A 21011-nucleotide genomic window follows, 5' to 3' on the forward strand; every position below is an offset into this window, starting at 1 on the left:
CGTTGCTAACCTGCTAATTCCACCTTAATCCTTCCCACTTGGAAAATACAAGACATCCATGGCTCATCAAAGCTTGTCCCACCCAATTCTGCCTCTCCCCTTGTCAGTCACCCTCAGATGAAGGCCAGCAGCTTAGTCAGATGGCTTGCTGTATTTACATAGTTTGCCTGTTGGGTTACATTGGCCAAGTTGAAGAGTTGTGTTGCTGGTGGTGGTTTTGTTTTGTGAATCTTGCCATTCCTTCTTCACTGTTAAATTCTTGCTTCTCTTTTAGGCGTTAGTTAAAATCGGGCATAGGAAGTCATAAGCTTGCTGCCTTCTGATAGGGATCTGCCTGGTTACACCAGGGATGCAATGTGAGCTGAGCAGGAGCACGTACCACGCTCTGCCCATTGTTCAGCTGTGACTGTGTGGAAACACCCTGTGCAAAGTCGGTGGCACTTACAACCACAAATAAAGACAGGTTCAAGGCTGGGTGTGGTAGCTCACACCTGTAATCCCAGCACTGTGGGAGGTTGAGGTGGGAGGATTGCTTGAGCTCAGGAGTTTAAGACCAGCCTGGGCAATATAGTGAGACCCCATCTCCACTAAAAATCAAAAAAATTAGCCGGCCTCGTGGCGCATGCCTGTAGTCCCAATTACTCAGGAGGCTGAGGCAGGAGGATTGTTTGAACCCTGGATGTCAAGGCTGCAGTAAGCCAACATCGCACTACTGCACATCAGCCTGTGTGACAGAATGAGACCTTGTACTCGCCCAAAATAAAGATAGGTTCTGCGTATCTGCATCCTTTGGTAAAATACCAGTTTCCTCACAAAATGATCTCCAGTCCCACAAAATGATATCACGAGTTGATGGCACTCATCCTGTGGGCCTTGGCTCATGTTTCACTTGCTAAGAGACATCACTTGACCCCCAGGCAGGTGACCAGATGTCACACTTCCTCCACTTTTTCTTCACTAGATTTACCAGAATTTGTCAATTTGCTTGTCACTTTTTTTTTTTTTTTTTTTTTTTGAGTAAAGTGCTTCTCACACCAAACTCTGTATGGGGAGAAGCTGTGTCTGCTCTAATCTCTATTGGGTCCTGGCTCTGAACTCAGCACCAGCTAATCAGGAATTTCATAAATGTTACAGGATGGAGTGAGGAAACCCATTGATCTTAGAGGTGATGGAAGCAAAATGTTTTACACTCAGATCAATCTTGGATCACTTTTTAAATGGGACCTACACATTTCCTTCATGAATCAGTTGTCATTTCCATAGCACTTTATTCACACCACTTGCATAATTCTTAGTACACTGCATAGTGACTTTTATTTTAAGAGTCCACTTTACCTGCTAGGTTGAGAGTCACTGAGCGGGAGATGGCATCCTGCTCATTTTTACATTCCCACTCCTGACTCAATCTTTCGATGGACTGAGGGGAATTTCCAATGTGGATGCTACTATGAGGCTGTCATTTGACTTCTTTTTTTTTTTTTTTTTTTTGAGGAAGGAGTGTTACTCCTGTCACCCAGGTGGGAGTGCAGTGGCACAATCACAGCTTATTGCAGCCTTTACTTCCCCAGGCTAAGATGATCCTCCTGCCTCATTTTTTGATTTTTTTTTTTTGTGGAGACAAAGTGTCACTATGTTGCCCAGGCTGGTCTTGAATCCCTGGGCTCAAGTGATCCACCCACATAGGACTCCCAAATTGCTAGGATTACAGGTGTGAGCCACTGCACCTGGCCTCCACTTCTGTTTGGCTGACTTGTCTAAAGGGGTGTTCTTTTTCTGTGATTGTTCTCTGCCGACTTGTGAGAAAGAACTAGAGCACCTACTAGGTGTCCTTTACGTTGGGTAATTAACCCCACGTGTTCCAGATTAAAGGTATTTACCTTTCAATTTACATTCTCTTTCCAGGCACATGACCTTTAAGGTACAGAGCTGGAGCTTGAACCAGAGATTTCTGATGCCTTCTGTACTTTTGATTTCATGTAGAAATTCAATGCTGTGTGGAATTAACTACGGGAGGTCCAGGTGCTGCTCTGCTTAGGGGATCTAATTCCACCAGACCGGTTGTGCTGGTCAGGATGTTTCCTGGAATGCATCCACTTCACAGTCGCTTGTCTCTGTGCCACAGCCCTAGGCAATATGATGCTGATGGAGCTCTGGGTTAATTGCTAACATCACATTGGGCTCTCCCTTGTGTTTGCATCCAGGATCGTCTGTTTTTCGTGATGGAGTTTGTGAATGGGGGTGACTTGATGTTCCATATTCAGAAGTCTCGTCGTTTTGATGAAGCCCGAGCTCGCTTCTATGCTGCAGAAATCATTTCAGCTCTCATGTTCCTACATGATAAAGGAATCATCTATAGGTGAGTTGGTTGCTACCCTCTCTCCTGATCCGCTGCCTCCCCCTCTCCTGGCATGACCCATTCTTCCATTTCTCATGATAATCAATTGAAACCTTTTTTGGAATTAAGTTTGCAAAAGTTCTTTTTTTTCTTTTTCTGACAAGGTCTCACTCTGTAGCCCACACTGGAGTGCAGTGGCGTAGTCATGGCTCACTGCAGCCTTGACCTCCCAGGCTCAAGCACTTTTCCTACCTTGACCTCCCAAGTAGATAGCTGGGACTACAGGCATGTACCACTACACCTGGCTAATTTTAAAATTTTTTATAGAGGCAGGGGTTTTTCTGTGTTGCCCAGGCCTCACAAAGGTTCTAAGGATCCATTAGGATAAATGAATAACAGTAATACACACTGCCTCCGAACTAAAATTTGCTCCATTTAGTATTCATAAAATAGGCCTGAGGGGGCACAGAAAAGGCTATTTATTCATGAAGTGCTTCAGCCAGGGTTTGCTAAGGGCCTGTCATAGCCAAGCCCTGCAAGGTGCTAAACACATTGTTGTTCTCTTTTTTCCATTTTAACATTTGAAGTGAATCCCTTAACCATGATTCTATTCCATTTTAAGAATCCACACCTTGGCCAGGCATGGTAGCTCACACCTATAATCCCCCAGCACTTTGTGAGGCTGAGGCAGGCAGATTACCTGAGGTCAGGAGTTTAAGACCAGTCTAGCCTACGTGGCAAAATACAAATATATTAGCCGGACATGGTGGTGTAGACCTGTAGTCCCAGCTACTTGGGAGGCTGAGGCTGGAGAATCACTTGAACCTGGGAGGTGGAGGCTGCAGTGAGCCAAGATCTCACCACTGCACTTCAGCCTGGGCAACAGTATGTCCCCAAAAAAAAAAAATTTGTCCTTCTTCCCTATTTATGGCCAGATGAGGTAGCTCATGCCTGTGATCCCAATACTTTGGGAGGTCGAGGCAGGCGGATCACCTGAGGTCAGGAGTTCCAGACCAGCTTGACTAACATGGAGAAACCCCATCTTTACTAAAAATATAAAGTTAGCTGGGCATGGTGGTGCATGCCTGTAATCTCAGCTACTCGGGAGACTGAGGCAGGAGAATTTCTTGAACCCTGGAGGCGGAGTTTACAGTTAGCTGAGATTGCACCACTGGACTCCAGCCTGAGTGACAGAGTGAAACTCCATCTCAAAAAAAAAAAAAAAAAAAATCCACACCTTAACTAAAGAGTGTGACTGACTTGCTCTAAGTTGCTGTAACAAGAATCACAGTCATGTGGAGCATGGCTCACCAGTCAGGAGCTAGAAGGTAAGTAGCTGGTGAGCAGTGTCCTGCATGAGAATATCCTCCGTGTGTAGCCTCTCCCAAATAATATTTGATTCTTCATTTTTCGTCAACAGTCTTTTGATCATAATATACCATACTTTGAATGGGCTCAAAATCTACTTGATGTTGTTAAGTCTCAGAACTCAACAGTTATCAAATGAAACTTTAGTCAGAGAGAAGGTCGGGGACAGTGAGAAGTGTAATAGTGGATGTTAGTCGATTTTTATTTTGAAATTTTCCTGTTTTTTCTGCTGTCAGTGTCCTCTTACTCTTTAAATCATATAACCTAATTGCCACATATACTCTTTTTCTCTTTTTTATTGTTTTATTTCTTTTCTTTCTTGTTTTTTTGTTTTTTAAGACAGGGTCTTGCTGTATCAGCCAGCTGTCTTGAGCTCCTGGCCTCAAGCAATCCTCCCACCTTGGCCCCCTAAAGTGCTGGAATTACAGGCATGAGCCACCACACCTGGCTCACATAAACTCTTTTTCTCTTGAGATGCAATTGTTGCTTTCCTTAGAGAAAAATTTTCATGAATTAGGGGCATGAATGCCAAAGGAGTTCCTGATTGAAGTTTGCTATTTATTAACCTTGTTAAATGCAGTTTCTTTTATAAACTCATGACAGTATTGACATCATTATTACAGTATAAGAGCTTTAAAACCAGTGAATATTCTTAAATACCATGGGAGTCAAAACAGGAAGAGGACAAATAGTAAGACTCGTAAAGAGAATGCAGTAGGACCTGGTGGGTGGTGCCAGAGAGAAGTGGGAACTCAAGCTATGCATAGTAGGGATGGCAGGCACCACGGAGACGTTTCCTCTAATTAATTCTCAGTGCAGATCCCGCAGACCTCAACTACATATAGCGCATTTATCACAGCCTCACGGTACCGTGCAGGAGAGAAGAGCGTGCAGAGCTGGGAACCGGCCTGGATAACGGTAGTGGGAGCCACCTGTTTGAACGCAGTCCGGGATCTGCATTAAGTCACAGGGCTGCTGCAGGTTGATTAGGCAGCCCGTTTTGAGCTTTCTTGACCAGGCTGTGGTGGTTAGATCTCAGCATTTTTTTCCCGCTTTCCACTTTCTTCCTGGTGTATGATTTGTGGAGGTTTTTGGTATGATCTCTGATGATGAAGGGAGTTAAGTGTCCTCCTTGTGCTATCAGACTCCAGGCAATGAGTTCCATAGCGTCTCTCCATAGCTAATCCAGCCGTCTCTTCTCTGTTTGCCCCAAAGAGAGATGTTTCCACATGTAGTTTTTCTGTTTTTCTTTCTTTCTTTCTTTCTTTTTTTTTTTTTGAGACGGAGTTTCGCTCTTGCTACCCAGGCTGGAGTGCAATGGCGAGATCCCGGCTCACCACAACCTTTGCCTCCTGGGTTCAAGCAATTCTCTTGCCTCAGCCTCCCGAGTAGCTGGGATTACAGGCGTGCACCACCATGCCCAGCTAATTTTTTATATGTTTAGTAGAGCCAGGCTTTCACCATGTTGACCAGGATGGTCTCGATCTCTTGACCTCGTGATCCACCTGCCTCGGCCTCCCAAAGTGCTGGGATTATAGGCGTGAGCCACTGCGCCTGGCCACTACATGTAGTTTTTAAGAGTAATAACTTCCCTACTTGACGGGGACTTCTGTTGCAAAACAAAATAATATTAACAAGAGCTAAACTGAACAGTTGGGCTGGGTGTAGTGACTCACACCTCTAATCCCAGCACTTTGGAAGTTCTGAGTGGGGAGGATCACTTCAGCCCAGATGTTTGAGGCCAGCCTGGGCAACATAAGGAGACCCCTGTCTCTACAAATATGTCTGTAAATATATATGGATTAGCCAGGCATGGTGACATGCACCTGCGGTCCTAGCTGCTTGGAGGCTGAGGTGGGAGGATTGCTTGAGCCCAGGAGTTTGAGGCTGCAGTGAGCTATAACTGTGCCACTGTATTCCAGTCTGGGTGACAGAACGAGATCCTGTCAGTCAATCAATAAATCAATAAAACGAGCACTTGTTACAGGACCAGCACTTCACTTGCATTCATCTGTTAATTCTTCTAACAATATTATTATATAACAATAACAGTATCCACATTGTTCAGATGAATAATTAGGTCATCTAAAGGCTTAATCACCTGACTACTAACTGGTAGTGAAGTCGGAATTCAAACCATGGTTCTAACCACTGGACTACACTGCCTCCTCAGGAGAGACTTGAGGATTTAGAGTACCACTACAGAATCAGCTTCTTATTCCTTTTTGGTGCTAGGAGCACTTCAATTCCTGAAAATAAGGTGGAGGGCAAAAGCAATACACTCTTATCTCAAGATTTCTTGAATCCTCAGAGGCTTTGAGTCGGGCTGAGCAGCACGCTTGCCTTCCTACATTGAATATTACAGCCCCTCAGTCTGCTTGTCTCATTTGTCTCAAAATACGGTGGACAGACACTGTGACTTGATGTGGTTTCTGGTGAAGCAGTGTCAGCCCCATCTGGGCAAGTTGTATTTCAATTCATGGTGTCTGTGGTTGGATTCTGAGAATTGATCTTAATTTACTCTTGGACTTGAATCCCATGTTCAGGCTCTAACTGATATGGTTGACTTTGAAGGGAGCACATTTAATTAGGATAGATTCAAATGCTATTTTTATCCCGTGGACTTACTTCACAGGATAATTTGATTCCATTCAGTGTACTGGCTGGGAGCAGAGTCTTAAGGATAAGACTTTGAAAGCCAAGTCCTTGGAATTCACACACAGTAAAGGAGACATTTGGGTCACAGAGGGTGTGGATTTGATACAAGGGCTCAGTGAGAAACTTGAAAGTATCAGACAGCCTCGTTTATCACACATGTCCCAGAACGCCCTTTATCAGAGCTAAAATAATCTCCCCAGAAGATGCCTCTGACCTATCCAAATAGAGCTGTTGTTTGTCTGTTTTGGGTTCTTTGCGGGAGTGGAGGGGAGGGAGAGAGGTGTTTATTTTCCAGCAGGTTACAAAGATGAAACCATGTGCAAGTCACTGTTAAAGAAGACTTCAGAAGTTAGTACTTTAGGCCCTTCTAACATGAATTTCTTCTTGGCTGCCTGTGCCTTTGAGAGAGGACTTGGGCCAGTTACGTTTGCATGCATTCCAGCTTGTGTTCTGACCCTGATTCTCAGATGTGTTCCCTTGTATTTTGTGGAAGAACAGAAGCCCAGTTCCTGGGAGATTCAGCAAGGGAAGGGCCTGCCCCTCTGCCTTTGGTTGTTGGGTCTGGAACCTGCCAAGGGCCAGAAACCAAGAAGAGTAGGCTGGGAAGGAGGCAGTCATCAAGTCAGCTCTGCCAAGGGGGAAAAAAAAGGACTATTCATTCTTTTGTCCTGGGCTTCTTGGCCAATGGGGAGGCCAGAAAGTGCTCATGAATAATTTACACGTGGTGTTGACTTTTTTCCAGAGTCAAGCCCTACAGAAAAGTCAGGGAAACAAAGGGGCATGCAACCCATTGACCAGACAGCTTTCAGCATGTTTCATCAGCTGTATTGAAGGAAAACTCAGTCATTGCCATTTCAACCCCAAACTCCTAAAGCCAGCCAGCACACATTTAATCTGCTGTTTTTGACGAAGTGTGGAATACTGTATCTGAAATATGTTGGGTGAGGAAGAGTTTGTAGAAGGGCACTGTTTAAATTTCACTTCCCCCTTACCATGTCACACTTGACACACAGCACTTTCCAGCACATGCTTTTCAACTCACGAGTCTGACGGCTTTGTGCCTTATGCAGTGCTTGACATGCTGGGTGCATGGTAATTAGTGCTTACCCCTAAAGCTCCAAATGCTTCCTGTGGTATTTTGCCATCCCATTTTGCAGACGTGGCCCACGGAGGAAGCTTTTGCCCCACAGAGGCTGGCTGCCAACCCTGACATGCCGCCTTCTACTCTCATGATTATGTGGCACATTAACTTTTCAACTTTTAACTGTTGACTTCTCCTCAAATTGAGAAAAAATTGTCTACTTAATTTGACTTTTTTAAAAATTCAGAATTTGGGAAGAGTAGCAACCTCACTCCAAGATTAAACCCTGTTAAGCTGATCTCTGAACATAGTTACTGGATTTATGTGAATGTACCAATCACCACCATCATCTAGCTCTTGTTTCTCAAGGATCATGAGGGTCCACAGATGCCTTGCTGACTCCAGATGACTCAGCTGGGCATAGCCTTGCTTGGCAAGTGTTCTCCTCTGTGAGCATTACTTTCTTGTCTAAGAATTCACAAGTGCTCTATTTCCAAATGACTTTGTGTTGGGGCCAGGCACAGTGGCCTATGCCTGTAATTCCAGCACTTTATGAGGCTGAGGTGGGCAGATTACTCGAGTCCAGGAGTTCAAGACCAGCCTGGGCAACACAGGGACCCTTCTCTATAAAAAAATACAAAAATTAGGTGGACATGGTGGTGCACACCTGTGTAGTCCCAACTACTCGGGAGGCTAAGATGGGAGTATCCCTTGAGCTGGGAGGTGTAGGTTGCAGTGAGCCAGAATTGTGCCACTGCACTCCAGCCTAGGTGAAAGAGTGAGACCCTGTCTCAAAACAAAACAAAACAAAACAAAAATTATGTTGGGTCAGTGATGGATTTTACATGACTGAGTTACTGTGTACTCTCTCTCTCTCTGCAGTTCTTCCCCTCTGGAAGACTGTGGCAATCTCTCTGCAATTCCCACCTCCTGGAACTTCTCTTACTCCTCAGTATTTCTTCCCAGCAGACTTTGAGTCCCCCAGATGTTTCATTTGAGTCTGGAATTTTGGGCTCCTACTGTCACCTCACTGCTATTAGAATTCAGTTCTATATTTATATTCATTCTATTCATTCTAGTGAGAAAAATCTTAGATAAAGATAAAAGTTAAATTTAACAGCCCCGTTTTCCCTTTGTCATCTGCTAGCATTGTTCCTTCTGCTGCAAGAAGTATGCCTCTTCTTTCTTGATCTGCATACTGCAGAGACTGCTACCAATTGTCATTTGTTGTTTCCATAGTCCTTGTTTATTCAGTGCATGCCAGTCATGGGAATGCTCACTACGTTAGTAACTTTCACATCAGACTTTGGCTGTGAGCCCTCACCTGGGACTGATACTGGCACTCTGAGCTTTTCAGTCATGTGTTTGTCTCCTCTCTTACTTAGCTTGTCGTGCCTTGCTGTGTCATGTGGCCTCATTCAGTGACTGCTCTTCGACTCTCACCGGAAAGTGACCACCATTCCTGACGCCCAAGATCCTTCTTCAAGGATATGATGGAGAGCTCAGAGCTTTCCAGCTTATTAGAGTAGATCAGCATTTCCCTCAAATGAAGTCTTCCCTTTTCCCGTAGTGAAACCCATAGGCCACTGTTCTGCTCCCTTGCATGGCCTCTGGAGATCTTTTAACAAGTATTTGTTGAGCATCAACTCTGTGCCAAGGATATGGATGTAATGATGAGCAAAAACATAAATACTTGCCAGTGGAGGGTATGATCCGGTGAGGGAGAAAGATGTCAGTAATGATTATACCAATAAAAAATTGCAACCATGACCAGTGTTATGAAGGGGAGAAATACAATGCAATGAATGAGAAGCTAGAATAGGGTGATTCTATCCAGTTAGAGAAAGATGGAAGATTTTTGTAAGGAAGTAACTCTTGAGCTGAGATCACAGTAAAGAGGGAAGGAAGGAGCAATTGAGACAGAAGAAACAGCAAATGCAGATAGATGCCCAGTTATAGGAAGGAGTGTGGCAAGGTCAGGGGTTTTAGAGAAGGCCAGCCTGGCTGGAGTCTAGGAGGTGTATCTTACCTCGCTTGGCATTTTATTATCCTAAAGTGTTCAGTCAGCTGATGACTTCAAGATTTTATTAGACACTCCTTGTAAATAATTTATGTAAAGGTTAGGTAAGGCCGGTCATGTTGCCAATCCCTGGAGGAGCCTCTATTCAGGGAACTCAAGTGAGTTCCCTGTGTCCAGGTCTGTGCATTTATACTCAACAATGGGTTTATAAAATATGAGAGCCAGATGAGACCTCAAAGGTTGCTAAGGGTCAAGTTCTCTTTTACAGATGAGGGACTTCAGGTCAGAAACATCCAAAAATTGTTTCTCATAGTGGATATTCTCTTCGGATGACTCATCTGCTATTTGTTTTCCATCTCCAGGAATATAAAAATATGGCTAGAATATTTTGTTTCGGTCTTCAACTTACAGCTGACATGAAGAGCAAATCAGGACATTTTGAGGTATTCAACCCTGTTTACTCCATTGCAGTGAGGAAAGTCCAGTCGAGATCAGAACATATTTCCTGAGCTGCCACTTAGTGCCAGACGATGCATTAGGAGGTGGAGATACAAGATGAGTAGATGCGATGTCTGCCCTTTGAGGCACTTTTTGTGGGGTGAGAGATGGCCATTAATAAGTCATGGCAGCAGAAAGAATGGCCACTTGCCCTAAGATGGATGTTCAGGCAGACTTCCTGGAGGAGGTGTTGCCTGAGCTGAGTGTGAAGAGTTAAAAGCTGAACAAAGATAAGAAGGATGTTTAGGTGAGTTTGAGCAAAGCAGAAAAGCATAAAAGTTTGTGGCAGATGTGTAGTTAAAGTGAAAAAAGCAGGAATTTTGGTGACAGTAGGGCCTAAAGTTCAAGACATGGGAAAGGGAAGGCTAGAGGAGGCAGCAGAAATGAAGTATTAAGCATTGAATATTCTTGAGATGTTTGAATTCTGGGTCACTTAGGACTTGGCCCCATTACCCATCACAGGAAATGTAAAAATGGCAGTGGCTTAAGCCAGATAGAAACACAGTGCTCTCTCATGTGAAAAACCTGGAGGTAGGTAGTCCAGCCCCACCGAGGAAGCTCCGTGGAGTCATTTGCAACCCAGATTTCTGTGCTTTCTGTTCTGCTCTAGACAGCGTCACCTCCTTGTCTAAGTGGTTGCTGAAGATCTGGTAATCATCTCTCGATTCCAGTTCCGGGTAGTAAGAAGGGCCAGAGGGCATTCCCCCTAACTGAGTCAGCTCCCTTTAAGAGGCCTCCTGGAATTCCACACAATACTTACCATGGAATTGGCCAGCACTTGATCGTATGGCTGCACCTATCTCCAGTGAAGGCTAGGAAATACAGTATTCCAAGTGGCCATGTTCCAGCTAAAAATCAGAGTTCCATTATTAAGAAGGGAGATAATCATTATTATTTGATAGAAAACTTGCAGTGTCAGACACAAATTCCATGCCAAGGAGTCTGGGCTTTATGGAGCAGGTAACCTTTGAAGAATTCTCAGCAGGTTTTATGACATGGTTGGGCTTATATTTTACATTTATGTGTGGGCAGGGGCCAAGGCACGTGCATGGTAAGTAGTGGCCAGATCGCAGGGGAGAAGTTCATTTTGAGGCAGTTGCAATGTTCCAGGTAACAAGATAATGAGGACTTGAACTAAGATAGTGATGGTAGGGCTGATGAGAAAGGCATAAGAGATAATAGCAAGTAAAGCTGATAGGACTTGGTATTTGGGTGGATTCAGGGTAAAAAAGAAACCCAAAATCATTTCCAGGTGTTTAGAGAAGGTTGAGTGGATGGCAGTATCATTAGCTAGGACAGATCATGTGCCTGGGAAGAGGTCTAGGCAAAAGAGGAAGAGGAGTTTTAGAAAGGTTGGATGGCAGGTACCAGAGACATATTCCAGTGGAGATGCTCTGTTGGCAGGGGGATAGGAGTCTGAAGCTCAGTGAAGAGGATGGGCTGAAATTAAATATTTGGAAGTCATCAGGACATAGCTGTTAGTTCCGACCACAAGACTGGATGAGATCACCCAACAGGAGTGGCTTAAATGTAACAGTGCGAGTCAAGGACAGAACCCTGGGGAACCAGACTCCATTAGGAATCTGCCTACATTTGGCTCCAGGGTTATAAAAACAATTGATATGTTGCATCATTTAGAGTTAGTATCCCCAAAGTGCAAGTCTATTAAATATACAATTCCACAGAAGTATAGAAAAAGATCACTTACTTTAAAATCTATTTATGATGCTGCGTATATTCTTCCTGTTGAAAGAATGCTGGACATGGTTTTCAGAAGCCCTGCATGCTAGACCCAGCCTGGTACTGGGGATGTGGACAGGTTGGTGCATCTGTACGATGGGGGTGCTATTGACAAAGCTTCCAAGCAGGGTGCTTGTAAAACTCAAATCAGATGGAAGTGGAAATGTGAATGCTTTTTGGAACATGCTGTGTCAAAATAAGAGGTTATCTTTGCATACATGCTGTCAGCTGATTTGGATTTTCTTCAAACCATAGGCATAGGAAACAATTATCCTCAAGACACTGCCTGAATAACAGGTAATTCTTCATAGAAATTGCAGTTTTAACTTGTAAAAATCAACCTTTTGAAGACCAGTCTCTTTATAGTAAACTAACTCTGGTCATGCTTTTCTTTGAAACCAAATCATTTTCTTTATATTTCCACAATATTTTGAAATTACCAGTGATTGATATACTTACCATGTACTTACCATAAACCCTTGAGATAATTATTCTTAGGAAGTCCTAGGGCATATGTGACAGGTTGTACAACCTGAAGACTATACCGGGCATTTGGTTTCAATTTCAACAGTTTCTAATGTTTAGGGGAAACAGTTGACCTCATTTTGAGTTTACCCCTTCTAGTATTAAAGCCGATGTTTGGTGGTTAATTTGAGAGGAGATTCAAGAACCTTTTCAGATCGTTAGTAGGGTGAACATCCTGGGGTGTAATCCCAGTAATGCAGTTTCTCAAAGGACCCAACTTTGTAACAGATAGAAATTTAAGCCCTGGAACACCTTGATCGTTTTTCTGTACTTGATATATTAAACCAGAATGCTGATCCCGGCATACCTCATCAGGGTTTGGCCTTTTCATCAGCAAAGGCTGTGGTTATTTGGAACTAATTGATAAATGTGTTAGTGGCTTTCACCAGCTAATGAAATCAGGCCACCAGTTTTGCTCTTCTTCCCACCAAATTAACCAAGTGACTAATTGCTTCGTTATAATTACAGACAATCTTGGATTTATTTGCTTAGCGAGAAAAATATAGTCATTTAATCTTTATGTACTAGATGAACACAACCATTTGTAAAAAGTGATTGAATTGTACAGTGCAACAAATGTTTATGAAAAGCCTACCCAACGCAAAGCTTTGTCAGGCTCTTGGGAAGTAAAAGAAGAATAAAGACAGGTCCTACCCTCAAGCTCGGGGCATTTGTTCTTTCTGTTAACAAACTTTTGTTGTTGTTGGGCACTCACCGTGTGCCAGATACTCCTGCGAGCTCTGGAAAAATACAAGAAATAAAACAGACAAAACCCCCTCCTCTCAGGGAGCTTAACTTCTAGCACAAGGAGTCAGGCAAAATATAGAAAGAAGACAAAAGTCGGGCAAAAGAAGAAAATATATTGAATGTTAGGGTGATTCATTATATGGATATAAAGCTTGGTAAGAGCAATATAAAATTCAAGAACAAAGAGTTACTGTTTTACATAGAGATTTTAAAAAGCTTCTCTGATAGGGGACGTTTGAGCAGATGAGCAGAGACCTAAGGATGGGAGGAGGCAGCTCCATGTGAGTATCTGGGAGAAGAGCATTCCAGCTCAAGTCCTTGGAGGGAGAGTGTGCAGTGGGGTCAAGGAGCAACAGAGGGATCAGTGGGCTGGAGCAGATGAACTCGGGTGTCGTGGGGGTCGAGGGCCCAAGCCATTTCGCTTTGTTTCTGCAATACAGAATGCTAACCACATGTCTTGAGCACTTGTCCAGTAAGGATAGACTCCTCTGTTTAATTGTAGCTTCTGTATGACAACTGTACAACATAAGTGGCATTATCCTTATTTTGCAGACAAAGAAAGGTTAAGTGACATTATCCTATATTTGAGGCTCTGGGAAGTAGAAGGACCTGTTCAAGGTCACACAATATGTGGTGGAATCTACAGTGCCACCTCCATGATACCCTTTTGAATCCATGCAAGTCCTAAGTTCCCTCACCCATCAGGCCTTTCCACATGCATCGGCCTCTGCCTGGAATTCTCCCGCATCTCTTTGCCAAGCTTCCAGCTACTAATCCTTGCAGTGTCAGCTTAGTTATCACCTCCTCTGAGAAGCCTTTCCTGGACTCCCCTGCCCTCTTGATTCCATCCAGGTTAGGTGCCCCCTCTGCTCCCATGACATCCTATAGAACCCTTCCCTTAGTGCGTGCCGTAGGCTGTGCCCCTCAGCATATGGGCTCATGAGGGCAGGGACTGTGGCTGTCCAAGCCTAGCCCCTAGGACAATGACAGGAGTGTTAGGTGTTCTTAGTGTTCATGGTATTGACCAAAGCTTCAAATTCTACACTTCTATTCTAAGATGGCAGGTCAGGACTGAGAATATGTTACGATTGTTACCATTTATTGAGCACCTACTATGAGCAAGGCTCTATTCTGAGCTCTCTGTATTAACCCACCTGCTCTTCATGATGGTGCTATGACATGGCACTCAGATTGGGAAGAGCTGCCCATTCATTGTCTTATTCTGGCCCAAAACCTTGATTTTCTCCGAACTCAAAGCAGTCTTTTTTAAATGAATGAAAGCCTTCTGAAAAGTTTATCTGATCAACTGAGAAGGATGTTTACAAATCTGTAGTGGTGATGCATTTATATCCTCATATGTATTTAATTGGATCCGTCTTTGATTCTTTCCTTAGAACAGATTCCTAGGAAGGCACACATATTAACAACTTTCTTTTTTTCACTTTCTGTTTTTTTTTTCAATTGTACTTTAAGCTCTGGGGTATGTGTGTGCATCCCGCAGGGTTGCTGCATAGGTACACACATGCCATGGTGGTTTGCAGTCTCCGTCCCCCCTGTCGCCTACATCAGGCATTTCTCCCAGTGTTTTCCCTCCCAAGCCTCCCCGCCCCTTGCTGTCCCTTCCCTAGCCCCCAACTCCCCAACCTACGCCAGTGTGTGATGTTCCCCTCCCTATGCCCATGTGTTCTCATTGTTCAACACCTGCCTATGAGTGAGAACATATGGTGTTGGGTTTTCTGTTCTTGTGTCAGTTTGCTGAGAATGACGGTTTCCAGATTCATCCATGTCCCTACAGAGGACACAGACGGGTCATTTTTTATGGTTGCATAGTATTCCATGGTATATATGTGCCACATTTTCTTTGTCCAGTCTAACATTAATGGGCATTTGGGTTGGTTCCAAGTCTTTGCTATTGTAAACAGTGCCGCAATGAACACACATGTGCATGTGTCTTTATAGTAGAAGGATTTATAATCCTTTGGATATATACCCAGTAATGGGATTGCTGGGTCAAATGGAATTTCTATTTCTAAATCCCTGAGGAATTGCCACATTGTCTTCCACAATGGTTGAACTAATTTACACTCTCACCAAGGTGTGAAAGTGTACCTATTTCTCCACATCCTTTCCAGCGTCTGCTGTCTCCAGATTTTTAAATGAACGTCATTCTAAATGGTGTGAGATGGTATCTCAATGTGGTTTTGATTTGCATTTCTCTAATGACCAATGATGATAAGAATTTTTTCATATGTTTGTTGGCCACATAAATGTCTTCTTTTGAAAAGTGTCTGTTCATATCCTTCACCCACTTTTTGATGGGATTGTGTGTTTTTTTTTCTTGTAAATTTGCTTTAGTTCTTTGTAGATTCTGGATAGTAGCCTTTTGTCAGATGGGTAGATTGCAAAAATTTTTTCCCATTCTGTTGGTTGCCAGTTCACTCTAATGATTGTTTCTTTTGCTGTGCAGAAACCCTTAAGTTTAATTAGATCCCATTTGTCTATTTTGGCTTTTGTTGCCGTTGCTTTTGGTGTTTTGGTCATGAAGTCCTTGCCTATGCCTATGTCCTGAATGGTATTGCCTAGGTTTTCTTCTAAGGTTTGTATGGTGTTAGGTCTTATTTTTAAATCTTTAATCCATTTGGAGTTAATTTTAGTGTAAGGTGTAAGGAAGGGATCCAGTTTCAGCTTTCTGCACATGGCTAGCCAGTTTTCCCAACACCATTTATTGAACAGGGAATCCTTTCCCCATTGCCTGTTTTTGTCAGAGATCAGATGGTTGTAGTTGTGTGGCATTGCTTCCAGGACCTCTGTTCTGTTCCATTGGTCTATATCTCTGTTTTGGTACCAGTACAATGCTGTTTTGATTACCATAGTCTTGTATTAAAATTTGAAGTCTGATAGCGTGATGCCTCCAGCTTTGTTCTTTTTGCTTAGGATTGTTTTGGCTATGTGAGCTCTCTTTTGGTTCCATAAGAAGTTTAAAGTGGTTTGTTCCAGTTCTGTGATGAAGGTCGATGATACCTTGATGGTGATAGCATTGAATCTGTAAATTACTTTGGGCAGTATGAACATTTTCATGATATTGATTCTTCCTAACCATGAGCATGGGATGTTTTTCCATATGTTTGTGTCCTCTCTTATTTCCTTGAGCAGTGGTTTGTAGTTCTCCTTGAAGAGGTCTTTTACATCCTGTATTAGTTGTATTCCTAGGTATTTTATTCTCTTCATAGCAATCGTGAATGGGAGTTCACTCATGATTTGGCTCTCTGTTTATCTTTTATTGGTGTATAGGAATGCTTGTGATTTCTGTATATTGATTTTGTATCTTGGGACTTTGCTGAAGTTGCTTATCAGTTTAAGGAGGTTTTGGGCTGAGACGATGAGGACTTCTAGATATACAATCATGTCATCTGCAAATAGAGACAATTTGACTTCCTCTTGTCCTAATTGAATACCCTTTATTTCTTTTTCTTACCTAATTGCTCTGGCTAGAACTTCCAATACTATATTGAATAGGAGTGGTGAGAGAGGGCATCCTTGTCTAGTACCAGTTTTCAAAGGGAATGCTTCCAGTTTTTGCCTCTTCAATATGATATTGGCTGTGGGTTTGTCGTAAATAGCTTTTATTATTTTGAGATACGTTCCATTAATACCTAGTTTATTGAGGGTTTTTAGCATAAAGAGCTGTTGAATTTTGTCAAAGGTCTTCTCTGCATCTATTGAAATAATCATGTGGTTTTTGTCTTTGGTTCTGTTTATGTGATGGATTATGTTTATAGACTTGCATATATTGAAACAGCCTTGCATCCCCGGGATGAAGCCTACTTGATCGTAATGGATAAACTTTTTGATGTGCTGTTGCATTTGGTTTGCCGGTATTTTATTGAAGATTTTTGCATCGGTGTTCATCATGAATATTGACCTGAAGTTTTCTTTTTTAGTTGTGTCTCTGCCAGGTTTTGGTATAAGGATGATGTTGGTCTTATAAAATGAGTTAGGGAAGATTCCCTCTTTTTGTATTGTTTGGAATAATTTCAGAAGGAATGGTACCAGCTCCTCCTTGTATGTCTGGTAGAATTTGGCTGTGAATCCATCTGGACCTTGACTTTTTTTGGTTGGTAGGCTATTAATTGCTACCTCAACTTCAGACCTTGTTATTGGTCTATTCAGGGTTTCAACTTCTTCCTAGTTTAGTCTTGGGAGGGTAAAGTGTCCAGGAATTTATCCATTTCTTCTAGAGTTACTGGTTTATGTGCATAGAGCTGTTTTTAGTATTCTCTGATGGTAGTTTGTATTTCTGTGGAATCAGTGGTGATCTCCCCTTTATCTTTTTTTATTGCATCTATTCGATTATTCTCTCTTTTCTTTTTTATTAATCTGGCTAGTGGTCTATTTTGTTGATCTTTTCAAAAAAACAGCTTTGGATTTATTGATTTTTTGAAGGGCTTTTTGTGTCTCTATCTCCTTCTGTGCATGGCTAACCAGTTTTCCCAACACCATTTATTGAACAGGGAATCCTTTCCCCATTGCCTGTTTTTGTCAGTTTTGTCAAAGATCAGATGGTTGTAGATGTGTGGCGTTGCTTCCGGGACCTCTGTTCTGTTCCATTGGTCTATATCTCTGTTTTGGTACTAGTACCATGCTGTTTTGATTACTGTAGCCTTGTAGTATAGTTTGAAGTCTGGTAGCATGATGCCTCCAGCTTTATTCTTTTTGCTTAGGATTGTCTTGGCTGTTCTGCTCTGATCTTAGTTATTTCTTCTCTTCTGTTTGCTTTTGAGTTTTTTTTATCTTGATCCTCTAGCCCTTTCCATTTTGATGATAGGGTGTTGATTTTAGATCTTTCCTCACTTCTCATGTGGGCAGTTATTGCTATAAATTTCCCTCTAGACACTGCTTTAAATTTGTCCCATAGATTCTGGTACACTGTATCTTTGTTCTCACTGGTTTCAAAGGACATTTTTATTTCTGCCTTCATTTCATTGTTTATCCATTCATCATTCAGGAGCAAGTTGTTCAGTTTCCATGTAGTTGTATAGTTTTGAGTGAGTTCCCTGATTCTGAGTTCTAATTTCATTGTGCTGTGGTCTGAGAGACTGTTTGTTATGATTTCTGTTCTTTTGCATTTGCCGAGGAGTGATTTACTTCCAATTATGTGGTCAATTTTAGAGTAAATGTAATGTGGTGCTGAGAAGAATGTGTATTCTGTGGATTTGGGGTGGAGAGTTTTATAGATGTCTATTAGGTCCAGTTGGTCCAGATCTGTATTCAAGTCCTGGATAGCCTTCTTGATTTTCTGTCTCGTTGATTTGTCTAACATTGACAGTGGAGTGTTAAAGTGTCCAGCTATTATTGTGCAGGAGTCTAAGTCCCTTTGTAGGTCATTAAGAACTTGCTTTCTGTATCTGGGTGCTCCTGTATTGGGTACATATGTATTTAGGATCGTTAGCTCTTCTTGCTGCATTGATCCTTTTACTATTATGTAATGTCCTTCTTTGTTTCTTTTGATCTTTGTTGGTTTAAAGTCCATTTTATCAGAGACTAGGATTGCAACCCCTGCTTTTTTTTTGCTCTCCATTTGCTTGGTAAATCTTCTTCCATCCCTTTATTTTTAGTCTATGTGTCTTTGCACATGAGATGGGTCTCCTAAATACAGCACACTGATAGGTCTTGACTTTTTATCAATTTGCCAGTCCGTGTCTTTTGATTGGAGCATTTAGGCCATTTACTTTTAACATTAATATTGTTATGTTTTAATTTGATCCTGCCATTTTGATGCTAGCTGGGTTTTTTTGCCCATTAATTGACACAGTTTCTTCATTGTGTTGATGCTCTTTACCATTTGGTACATTTTTGGAGTGGCTGGTACTTGTTGTTCCTTTCTATGTTAAGTGCTTCCTTCAGGAGCTCTTGTAGGGCAGGTCTGGTGTCGACAAAATCTCTCAGCAGTTGCCTGTCCCTAAAGGATTTTATTTCTCCTTCACTTATGAAGCTTAGTTTGGCTGGATATGAAATTCTGGGTTTAAAGTTCTTTTCTTTAAGGGTGTTGAATATTGGCCCCTACTCTCTTCTGGCTTGTAGGGTTTCTGTGGAGAAATCTGCTGTGAGTCTGATGGACTTCCCTTTGTGGGTGACCTGACCTTTCTTTTGGGCTGCTCTTAGCATTTTTTTCTTCATTTCAACCCTGGTGACTTTGACGATTATTTGCCTTGGGGTTCCTCTTCTTGAGGAATATCTTTGTAGTGTTCTCTGTATTTCCTGGATTTGGACGTTGGCCTGCCTTGCTAGGTTGGGGAAGTTCTCCTGGATAATATCCTGAAGAGTGTTTTCTAGTTTATATTCCTTCTTCCCATCACATTCAGGTACACCGATGAAGTGTAGATTAGGTCTTTTCACATAATCCCATATTTCTTGGAGGCTTTGTTCATTTCTTTTCACTCTTTTTTCTCTAATCTTGCCTTCTCGTTTTATTTCATTGAGTTATATTCAACCTCTGATATCCTTTCTTCTGCTTGATTCATTCAGCTATTGAAAGTTGTGTATGCTTCGTGAAGTTCTCGTGCTGTTTTTCAGCTCCATCAAGTCATTTATGTTCTTCTCTAAGCTAGTTATTCTAGTTAGCATTTTGTCTAACCTTTTTTCAAGGTTTTTAGTTTCTTTGCATTGGGTTAGAACATGTTCCTTTAGCTCGGAGAAGTTTGTTATTACCCACCTTCTGAAGCCTCCTTTTGTCAGTTTGTCAAACTCATTCCCCATCCTGTTTTGCTCCCTTGCTGGTGAGGAGTTTTGGTCCCTTTGTGGAGAGGTGTTCTGGTCTTTGATAATTTCATCCTTTTTGCACTGGCACTGGTTTCTTCCCATCTTTGTGAATTTATCTACCTTTGATCTTTGAAGGTGGTGATTTCAGATGGGATCTCTGAGTGAACATCCTTTCTATTGAAGTTGAAGCTATTTCTCCTGTTTGTGGCATTTTTCTTTTAGTTGTGCAGTTGTCAGGAAGCCATTTGACAAGGCAGTCTGTTGCTCATCTTCCTGCAGAGGCACTGCTGGGCTACCTTGGCTCAGCCTGGCTGCTGGGTAGTCTTCCTTTGGGTTTTGTTTACACAGGTGAGGTTAGACCCACCTTCCCAATGGTGGCTTCTTTCCTCCTGCCAAGCTCAATCATCCCGGGTTGATGTGCTGGCTGTAAAACTCTAGCGAGAGGACTTCAGTGTGCTGGACTTTGCGGGGGTGGGACCTGCCAAGCCATATCACCTGTTTCCCTGCTTTCAACTCTCCCTCTTTCTGGGGAACGGGTAGTTCCTTCCGGAAAGCATTCTCAGTGTTAGCCAAAACTTCTGCCCAGGTCTGTGCCAACAACTGGTGGCACCAGGCAGGCCAGAGCTGTCTCTCAGATCTGTGTTGATAGCTTGTGCTTTTCAGCCTGGCCGCATTCTCCTGTGCTGTGAGTTGCAGAGGGCATGGGGGAAGCACAATATCTGGACCGGAATGCCGAGGGGGTATGATCCCTGATCCTCCTGGCTAGTTGCACTTCCCAGGTGGGGCAGTGCCCTGCCCTGCTTCAGTTAGCCCTCTTTGGGTTACTTCTGCCCTGCTTTGGTTCACCCTTTTTGGGCTATTCTCACTGTCTGACCAGTCCCATTGAAATGAACCTGTTACCACGTTTGGGAATGTGGAGATCGCTCACCTTCTGGGTATCTCTCTCTGGGAACTGCTCTCCAGAGTTATTCCTGTTTGGCCATCTTGGCAGACCTCTACATATTAACAACGTTTAGGGATGGCATTGTGGATAGGAGCTGGGGCTCCTGAGTAGAATGGACCTGGGTGTTTCCAGTCTTGGTTCTGCCACTTCTCAGTTGTGGGCTTTTGAGCAGGTTACTTTACCTCTCTAAGCCTCAGTTTCTTCAGTGATAAAATGGAAGTCCTGGGAATACTCACCTGAGGGTAGTTGTTAGAATTGAGTTGTAATTCTTAATTCTGGTGTGGGGGTGCATGTAAAGCCTTTAGCCCAGGGCCTGGTATGTAGTACATGCTCAGTA

At 42.8% G+C, this 21011-nt stretch overlaps 1 protein-coding gene across 3 annotated transcripts in view; it reads left to right on the plus strand.

The window, feature by feature from the left end:
- Nucleotides 1–21011, plus strand: part of PRKCH (protein kinase C eta) — a 237209-nt gene that overhangs the window by 162149 nt on the left and 54049 nt on the right. For all 3 annotated transcript variants that reach the window (XM_064374909.1, XM_064374910.1, XM_064374911.1), the window contains one exon: nt 2202–2356. In XM_064374909.1, the coding sequence (XP_064230979.1) occupies nt 2202–2356 (155 nt within the window). The remainder of the gene's footprint in view (nt 1–2201; nt 2357–21011) is intronic.

Source organism: Aotus nancymaae, unplaced genomic scaffold, assembly GCF_030222135.1.
Source record: "Aotus nancymaae isolate 86718 unplaced genomic scaffold, 86718_ANA_hifiasm-v0.15.2.pri h1tg000011l, whole genome shotgun sequence".
NCBI classification, from domain to species: Eukaryota; Metazoa; Chordata; class Mammalia; order Primates; family Aotidae; genus Aotus; species Aotus nancymaae.